General features: G+C 36.4%; 1 protein-coding gene across 1 annotated transcript in view; it reads right to left on the bottom strand.

Moving 5' to 3' along the window:
* The window catches only part of LOC107041736, a 49,973-nt gene extending 39,557 nt beyond the window's left edge, over positions 1-10,416 (bottom strand). The window contains exon 1 of the mRNA XM_015262447.1: positions 10,340-10,416. Coding sequence (XP_015117933.1) covers positions 10,340-10,416 — 77 coding nt within the window. The remainder of the gene's footprint in view (positions 1-10,339) is intronic.
* Between the last annotated feature and the right edge of the window lie 247 nt (positions 10,417-10,663).

Below are 10,663 nucleotides of genomic sequence, written 5' to 3'. Positions count from 1 at the left end.
ATTGCGAATTAATTAATCAAACCGCGAATTAAACCGCGACTCCGCGAATCAAACCGCGAATTAATTAACCCTTTCATTACTTCGAGGGGAACATCGCGAATTAATTAATCAAACCGCGAATTAAACCGCGAATTAATTAACCTTTTCTTCACTTTGAGGGAAAATCGCGAATTAATTAATCAACCCGCGAATCAAACCGCGAATTAAACCGCGACCCCGCGAATCAAACCGCGAATTGAACCGCGACCCCGCGAATTAATCAACCACCCACCCACCCACTTTCATCTGACCCCCCTACTGGGCCCCAACGACCAGGTCGACGCCAAAAACGTTGCCCCAGAACCCGTATTACTACACTACTCGCGAGATCAGGAATAATCGTAAATTCAATAAATACCCCGATACAAATCATATAGGCAATATACAGTTTACTGAATAGTAATAGCGCGATAGCGTAGTGGTTAGGGCATAGGATTAGCAATCACAGAGTCCCCGGTTCGATCCCCAGCATCGGTGAAAAAATATTAAGCTTTTCAGAGGTAATAACAGTAGAGATTCATTAAAAGAGGCGGCCTACGGTGAAAGAATTGAATTATCATTTGTTTTGGATTAATTATCATTGATAATTTTGATTGATACTGACAGACAGGTCATCCGGTTTTCATACAGTTGACTTGATCAAGTTCGGATCCATTCGTCCTGATCAAATCCGGATTGGTCAGAGGCGTAACATGTCTGATCAAGACCGGATCCGTCAACTTGATCAATACCTGATCAGTGGTCAGGTCTAACCTGATCCAAACTTGATCAAGACCTGACCGGAATTTCCACTCGGGGAATTTTTACTAAATGGGTTCGGTAAAAATCATTGTCACACGGTGATAAAAGTATTATCTGACGAATGTGACTTTATAAGCCAAGCCCAAGGCAAGGATGACAGTGTACTATTTTACGGTACAGAAAAATTATACGAACAATTGGAGCAATTATTCACGTTCACTGGGATCATTTTTGATGGAATGCAGGGTAAATTTTACAGTTTTGTTACAAATCACCCTCACGTTCAGTAACTTTTCCCGGACTAACGGAGTAAAATTCACTGTTAATCTTGCACTTTTCTCGATATTTAACGTGAAAACGTACTCCAAATCGAGTTGACTCTACGATTATTTGACTTATTTGGTAATTTTTCTCCAACTTTTTTCTCCGTGAATGCTCCATGGAGCTATGTTTTTTGTTCTAATTTCTTTATATTCACCTATTCTACATAATCCATACATTTAGCTAAACGAAAAGAATTATGGAGGAATATAGCCTAGATATATTATGATGATTGATTGAAAATCCTACGTTTTTGAAACCTATTATTTCATCTGAGTGATGAAATTACCCTTATTATGTGATCTGAATGATATTGGTATATTTTGGCGTTTTGCTATGCCCTTAAGGATAATCGTGCGAAGAGGAAATGTAGGAGGTGAGGCGGAGGGGTTTCTATTGTTTTCCTGCAGAAAATCAATCGCTGAACAAAAAATTTTTTCCCATTCAGATTCGAAATTCAGGCAATATTAGGGAGGATCTCCGGTTAAAAATTATTTTTGGAGCTAATCAAATTTATTTGTATCTGTTCCACGCGTTGAATGGTTTTCAGATTGTTTTTTTTTTCAAATGAATAAATATTAATCCAGGCGAAAAAGTGGCAACATCGTCGGTAGTTTTTTTTTTCACCCGCAGTTGGTACCACTGTCTCGAGGGAGCTCCAATCACAACGCTTCATCGCTGTCTCTAGAGACGTTTAAATTGGCCGCGCTACCCGATCGGTACTTGGGACGTTGCTGCTCGTTTGGGCTGCGTGCGCAGAAATTTCATTTTTCAGTACTTTTTTCGCTATTAATTATTAATAAACAATGCTCCTAGGCGACAATATTTTTCACTCAAAATATCATTGATCACATGTTCTAAATGTGTCTAAAGTTTCATGACTTTGGCTGCATTTTTTCCTTGGGTTTTGCGGTTTATTTTGGTGATTTCCGTAAGATCACGGGTTAAATGACCACTTTTTCAAAAATTCATAATAAATTAACCATGCTCCCCAGCAGTCTGAAACTTTGCACACGCCTTTTTCATCATTTAAAGAATACGTAAAAAAAAGAAAAAAATGGCTGCTTTTTATTTACCCTCCCAGCTCGCCCGATTATCCTTAACATTATTGGACGATTAAGTAAATTATTAAGCATCATTTTATTTTTGTTCTAAGATACAGTGTGATAATTTAACTTGCTGACTGTGTAAAAATGACAGGTTAAATTCTGGTTTTTTGTAATTTAGTTTTAGATTGTATTGAAATGGGCAAAATAAATGAATTATTCCTGAACTATTACACAATGAATACTATATGTGAGATGTATAGATTTCTCAGTATGAGACTGGTGTGTGTGGTCTGTATGCAGTGTTTATATGTATGGTACAGATGACGTCACAGTGCACCATAGAAAAGAACCATGGCACTTGAGATCTCCTTTGTCAAACGTCAGTCCCTTCTAGGGTTTTGTAGAGAGAGGACCACTAAAATAAAACGCTCGACTCCAACTCAATTATGTGTTTTGGCGTTACATTTATTTTTCCGTTTCCCTGTTCCCATAATTCCAATAGATTGAATAAATTGCCCTAATGAAGAACTCTTAGTGAGGTTGAAACATCGGCACAGGGAGAATAGTTTTGTTATGATTCTTTTTTTTTATATTATAAATTCGTTTAAACTGCAGTGATGATCGATATGGCTGGGAGAAGTTGAGGAGTAAGGAAGAAACCTATTATTTCGTTCATGACGTGACAAAGGGCCATAAGGAATGTTGGGTAACGCTAGGTTCGTCGAATGTGAGGAGAGCGGGTAGTTGTCGTCAACCATTGGATAAGACGCACTTGAAGATTGCGTTAGGTCGACTCGAGCCATTCTATGATTAGTCCAACGTTCGATCACCCTTATGACGTCATTAGTGATTTCAAAGAGTTTGAAATCTTCAATTCTCGACAATCGATTATTAATTCTGTAGCGAAGCAGAAAAAGGACTTAAGTCGACTTAGAACTTAGCTGACTTTTCGTGGAATTGCTCCAAATTTAAGGGAGATGGTGAACTTTTCATAACCTTTTTTTGTAGAGCGAAATGAGCACAGTAAAGGTTGTGGCAAAAATTTTGCTATCTCCCTTAGATTTCGAGATATTTCTTGAAAACCGGGCAGTAGTCAAAACCGATTTGATCCGTTGAACTACTGAATTAACGAAGAATGTTGCTAATGTTAATGAATGAAAAATGAATCGTTTAAAGCGGAAGTTTGACATTAAAAAAGAAAAAATTCATGCTAGTTCCCTATTACTGTGGTGGACCAGTTTTCGGACATGTGCTAGGTTTTGGATATAGCTTTTCGCATATTCGATAATTCGATCATTTTCCTATCGGTCCTGAAGGGACAGGCATCCGAACACTCGGGCACCTGTTTTCTATATTTATTACTTTCAATTTCATTGAAAGAATAGAAAGCAAGATAAAAGTTAATTTCATCGTGCGGAGAATACATCAATGAATGAATGAGAGAGCTTCGATCTTTTGCAGCTATGACTTATGCCAACTATTGTCCATCATTAACGTTTTCTTCCAAGTCTAACAACGTTAGACAAAAATGAAATTTTATGGATAGTTTGGTAGTAATTTTCAGGGAAGTGACATTGCCTCGAATGGGAATTCCGGTCAGGTCTTGATCAAGTTTGGATCAGGTTAGACCTGACCACTCATCAGGTATTGATCAAGTTGACGGATCCGGTCTTGATCAGACATGTTACGCCTCTGACCAATCCGGATTTGATCAGGACGAATGGATCCGAACTTGATCAAGTCAACTGTATGAAAACCGGATGACCTGTCTGTCAGTATTAATAACAATTATCAATGATAATTAATCCAAAACAAAAGATAATTCAATTCTTTCGTTATTACCTCTGAAAAAGTTTATTATTTTTTACCGATGTTGGGGATCGAACCGGGGACCCTATGGTTGCTAATCCTCTGCCCTAATGACTACGCTATCGTGCTATTACTATTGAATAAACTGTACATTGCCTATATGATTTGTATCGGGGTATTCGTTAAATTTACGATTATTCCTGATCTCGCGGATGTGCGTGTGTATTCTCAGAGATAAAATATGTTCAATTAAATTTTTATTTATTAGCTTAATGAATAATAATAATGATAATAACAATAACAGTAATAAATAAATAGACATTTGGTGATTTTTTTTCTCAAGATCNTACTATTGAGTAAACTGTACATTGCCTATATGATTTGTATCGGGGTATTCGTTAAATTTACGATTATTCCTGATCTCGCGGATGTGCGTGTGTATTCTCAGAGATAAAATATGTTCAATTAAATTTTTATTTATTAGCTTAATGAATAATAATAATGATAATAACAATAACAGTAATAAATAAATAGACATTTGGTGATTTTTTTTCTCAAGATCATTTGCGTGTAAGTTTGATACTCCTCTAATGCGTATTTAAGGCATCATCATCCCTCCCTTCTGTACATTTGAGAAGGGCTGGCTGTTAATTAAATTGAGTAATTAAATTAAATTCATTAAATTAAATTAATTTAATTTAATTTATTTTAATTATAGTATCATGATCCTTTTTAAAGATTGAAAATAATTATTGAAAATGGTTGATAAAACTTAATTTGAACAGTATAATAATAGTTAATTAACTTATCCGAAAAACTTAGTAAAATTAATATCAGGTGGACCGGATCTGAATCTGATCATTTTCTCTTCAATTGACTCCGTTCAAATGCCGATCAATGACATCAAATCGGAATTTGATGAAATTGGGGTCAGGCAGGCGACCTCAGGGTGAAATCGTGCCTACCTGATCAGAACTTGATCTGAATCATCCTGTAGTTTTTCGGATCCGATCTGCTGGATCAGAACTTGGTCAGGTTCTCATCAGGCATCATCTGATTATGTCTACCTGATCAGAACTTGATCTGAACCCGCCTGTAGTTTTTCGGATCCGATCTGTTGGATCAGAACTTGGTCAGGTTTTCATCAGGAATCACCGGATCAGTCGAATCTTACAAAAACCTGATCAAGTTCTGATCGTGCTTCACGGACGCCTGAAGCCAATTCCACTCGGGGCATTCGACTTAAGGGTGTTACACGCCGGGAAATTCCCCAATCTACTCAAATTTTTAATGGTGTGACTATTCGCACCAAATACGGGTGGTACGGATAATGTACGGGTGGTACGGCCAATCTACGGGTGGCTCGTCGGTTTAGCCTAAACTATGAGGTAAAAATATCTTTTACGAATTGTTCTACGGGCGAAAAATGATTTCTACCGAATTATCTGAACGGAACCAAATCATCTCGTCAAATTATCTGTATGGTTGTACATGAACCCTTAATTCTTGAAAATTCACAGATTTCGGATTGTATAAGCGCGTAAATTGAAGTATTATTATCATTTACAGAATTTCCGACATATGAAAGATTCTTTGAGCATATAATACCAATATTTTTCTACATCATCAAAAATTCTGAAAAATTTATAAGCGTTTCTTGATAAGAAAATGTTGTTTGTAAACTTCTTCAGATTTTTTGATTGTGTAATTTCGAAGATAAACAAAGGAATTTATGCGGAATCCGGAACAGGTTCTAACCCCTTCCACTCAATATATCAATTTTAGTGGACGAAATTTCATACGCAAATGTTTTATTTTTTTATTTTCTTAGAATTTTCAATTTTTTTTTGTCCCTTGAATATATCTCAATACATTTCATTGAAAAAAAAAATATTTTTCTTTCGGCAATTTGAACAGTTTTAGGATTCTCAAAAAATGTGAAAATAATCGATATAGGGAATTAAATAAATTTATAATTGTTCTGAGGGGAGACTTCAATTTGCTGGCGGGAAAAAAATTAAAAGTAGTGCAATTTTTTTTTCTTGTGATACCTGCCTGAAAAGTGCTACGCACTCAAAATTCACTCGAGGCCTGCTGTTGGGCTCTACGCACTTGTATACAAAACAATCACTTTTTCCCCACTACCATTCCGAATAGTGAACTCATAAAAAATAGGATATGTCACACATGCGTACGAATAAATGAAACTTTACGCACTATTAACACCATATATTATTTTTGGTTAGCTGATTCAAGTATCTACTCATTCAATACATCGATTATTCGGACATTTTTTTCACGAAATGGAACAGTACGAACGTTCGAATTGGAGGAAAAACACATTTTCATTTCTTTTCTCAATTAAATGCGTGCAAATGCATTCATATAAGGCGAGTAAAAATTAAAGAAATGAAAAAAAAAGTTGAAAAATTGTGTTTGAACCTTTTTTTCGGAGTCTAATTCATTAAGTTGGGTGGGTGAGAACCTTCTTCTTTGAATATACGCACCCAAGGAATGGGGAAAGAAAATTTACAATTTTTTTTCAACACCAGAAAACACTTCTATTTGTAATTCCCCAGATGTGAATTGGACATGTAATTTTGTTTTACGTCCTTAATGATACAGATTTTCATCCGACTTTTGCACCGGGGATCAATCATTCGTCATTTTTTTATGTTATTAAAAATAATGTTGTTTTCTACTTCAGAAAAAAAACTGGGTAATTGTCCATTCTCCCGCACATTGTCATTCTTTTCTGAAAACTATTTAATACTTTATCGAACACTTCAGGAGCATTCATTAGCAACTTATCATCATGGCATTGAGAAAGGACTCCTTCACATTCAAATAGTTTTCAACAATTGACAATCGAGATACTGACTCCCTGCAGGTATACCTGGGTTCTTTTACAGCCGCGCGCTTGGTCAGTGGGAAGAAGAAAAAGGCAATAAACCTTTTTATATTAATGAGCTGAGTTTCGAGGCATGGGAAACTCCCGATGGAGTTCTACATATTCGAGAATTCCCAAACTTTTCGAAGAAAATGGGACACTTTTTTCCATTCCGGTATTCCCCAAATGGCTAAAAAAACAGAGAATCATATGAGTTTCCATTTCCAGAACGCACAAATAAAATCAACTATAGGGAACGTACATTTCCTTCAGGTTAATCAAATTTCCCTCTCAACTCAATGAGTGGATTTGCTCAAACTGAAAGAGTGGAAGGAGGTGAATGATTGTATTTGTATAGATTGAATAAAAATTTGCCATTTTATATATTTTGAATTTCGCATTTTTTCAAAGATTGAGAGTCAGCCGTATAAAGCTGTACTTTAAATTTAAATTTAATTTTATCTACTGGGACAATACGTACGAAAAAATATCATTGAAAAACCTAGCAAATTCACTAGATAATTCTATTGGATTTCTATTGAACTTTTTATTAGTTTTTGGCCTATTCTATTGAAAAATTCCCCATCTCCTTTGCGATTTTTTTTTCATCACAATGTACAGCAGTAAATATTCTATCAACAAATCGATAGAATTCAATTTTCCTATACATCTCATAATCTAATTTTATTCAGATATTTTCTATAGAAATTTCTGGACTCGTATTTTCCAAAAAATTTTTGTTAAGGGAATAAGAAGAAAAATGAAATGGAAAATGCTTAGAAAATTCATGTCAAGGAATTCTTATAAAAAATGTCTCAATAAAAAAAGTTTCAGATAAAGATAAAATACTATCTACTGATTTTCTTTATGAAATGCGTTCTCTTGGATATTTTCCATGAAAAAACGCGTTGTAAACCTGCGGAATTATTCCATAGAATCAGCTATAAACTATAGTTATTATTATAGATTTTTCAATGGGTGTTGAATAGAAATACAATCGAATATTCTATTCAATTTGTGAGATTTGTCTATCAAATTTTTTACTCCGCGATGGGTCAAATCGGACAGAGATTATACCCGACTAGAAATTTGACTCAGCGAACCCTTCGGCCCTGATGCGGCATGCCGAGCCTGACGTTCGGCGCTGGTGTGGTCAACCGAGTCCGGCCCAGATGAGGCGCGTTACGCGAGTTTCACGTTCGGGCCAGATCATGGTTGCCGTATCCAACCCGAGTCGTAGGGGCCAATTAAAATTATTATTAATCTTATTGGTAATTTATCATCAATTATTGCTCATTCAATCTCCACTCTCGAAATCGTTCCGAAATTTTTTACATGACACCGGTTCAATAATTTCATATATATGTACACATGCATGATTCGACTATCCGCGATGATTTTTAATAATGTAAAACAAAGAAATAGTATATTTCTAACCTAGGGAGGGAAAATAAAGGATCTTTAGCCACCAGTGCAATTACCAGCCGAGTCGAAGGCGAGGTTGGTAAGCACGTGGCTGAGGGTCCTTTATTTTACTTCCCGTGGTTAGAACGCGATTTTCCGTCTCGGCGTAGGCGCAAAGACAGAGTTCCCTCCCGCGAAGCGGGAGGGAAATGTAACTTTGCGCCCGCCGGGACGGAAATAATTATATGCTATCAAAATTGATCATCCATTTCTTATCACTCTTGACTCCCTAACGTATTTATCGCTGAGAAACCGATTTTTTTAACCTAAAATATTCCACCCATGACTGGTTTCAAACCCGGGACCTACAGATTACTAATCGTACGCCTTAGCCAACTAGCCTACCGCGCTATTCGTGCATTTTGAAATTCGTACTGTCTATATAAACCACGGTCGCCTGCACATACATATTTTCATCATGTTTTTCAACATTTAAATAGTTTGATATGATATTACCAATTATAAATTCACCCCCCCTTCCCCTCCTACTTTCGGCAGACGTTCGGTAGACATTCGGCAATCGGCTAGGATTTTATCAGTGTCCACTAGTCCTAAAATGGAACACAAGTGATGAGATCACCCTATTCGAGGGTCAAACGATCATAAGGGTCAAGCTGAAGGGTTGAAAAATAGAATCTCGAGGATCAAGTGAGGTCAATGAAGAATATAATGATGAGTATAGACGGATACTGAGGGTGGATTAGCAAATAAAAAGTAAGGCAATTATCTTGGTTACATGGGAGGAATGTGCAATTCTAATGGCCGACTGACCCTAAAACAAATTGAAGGGGGGGGGTGTATGATGAGAAGCATATTCTTTCGATTTGTCTAAGTCGGGTTCGGCTGGCCAGATAGGGTATGCCTTATCTGGGCCTTATGAGAACTACATAAGGTATACCCGATTCGGCATGCCTGACAATACACGAGGCTCGCACCGAATTCGGTGGAGATGCGGTGAAGCCGGATTTGGTATGCCTTATCTGGGCCTTATGAGAGCCAGATGAGGTAAACCCTATTCGGCATGCCTAACGAAAAATGAGACTCGTGCCGAATTCGGTGGAGGCTAGATCCGGCATGCCGTACATAAATTCTAGTCAGGATGTCAGAAAAAGGAAGAACAAATTTCTTTCGTAGGCATGCTCCTTTTTTTTCTAAAAATTATTCCGTTTTTTTCGGTATTTAAGTGGTGTCCAATATTTCCATAAAGCGACGACCCCATACAGATGTATCCCGTACAGATAATTCAGTTAGACAATATGACTCAGTTCAGATAACTTAGCAGTGATCATTTTTGACCCGTACGAGACATTGTTACACCGTAGTTCAGGCTGAACCGAAGGACCATCCGTAGATTAGCCGTATGACCCGTACATTATCCGTACATTACTCGTACATCACCCGTATTTGATGTGAATAGTCAAACCGAATTTTTAATCATAACATGAATGGTTAGTGCCAAATTATACTGAATTCTCTATTAATTGTAAAGATATTTGGCGGAATTTCTCTGATTTCCCCCATGGAAAAATATATAAAAAATATATATAATATAGGTCAATTTAATAAGGGAGGGCCGGGCAAAATGGGACGTGTTGAGATCTTTTCCAATTGTTAATTTCTTCATTTATAAATGAAGATCTTGACAACTAGAGGTCACGAAACGTCCCATTTTGCCCGACTCTCCTCTATATTCTTCTAATATATATAAGATTTATATTTTATATAATCTTTATATATAAATCAGGTTAATTTCATATGTAAAATATATATTTTTCACAATATATATTTTTCCGTATAGGTCTATCAATTTCCATGGAATAATTGCATCAAATCATATATAATTCTATCGAGTGGTAGATTTGCAATGACGTAATCCCTTGGAATTTCGTTGAAAATGTCACTTTATGAAAATTTTCAAGAAGTGTCTCAATAATTTTAGCCACAAATCACCACCAGTGAATCCTCAAGTATTCGAAAGCTGCTCCACTCCCGATAATTCAAAAAACAAATTTAAACATGGACTCACCTAGGCTCCACGATTCCCCAAAGCTGATGGTATTTGATGAAGTGTATCAATCTCTCTTGATTTATATGTAGAGTCATGGTCCCTATCTATGGAGCTTATCATTCATTTCCTCCTTATCGTCGCAAAAATTGAACGACACGAACCAAAAAATACTCTGGCATTCGATCGTAATCAATCATTGCCATAAGACGCAATTAATCACTCTTCAAAATCTTTGGATATCAATCGAATTGAAGAAATCATATCTTGAGGATTTGTTGCAAACATCTGGCTGAAAGACATGCACAAGTCCTCGAGTACTAATGATTCTAAAGTCATCAAAGT

Source organism: Diachasma alloeum, unplaced genomic scaffold (assembly GCF_001412515.2).
Source record: "Diachasma alloeum isolate Michigan unplaced genomic scaffold, Dall2.0 Dall_scaffold_00374, whole genome shotgun sequence".
NCBI classification, from domain to species: Eukaryota; Metazoa; Arthropoda; class Insecta; order Hymenoptera; family Braconidae; genus Diachasma; species Diachasma alloeum.
The sequence above is the reverse complement of the archived record's forward strand: the minus strand, read 5'-3'. Positions and strand labels throughout refer to the sequence as shown.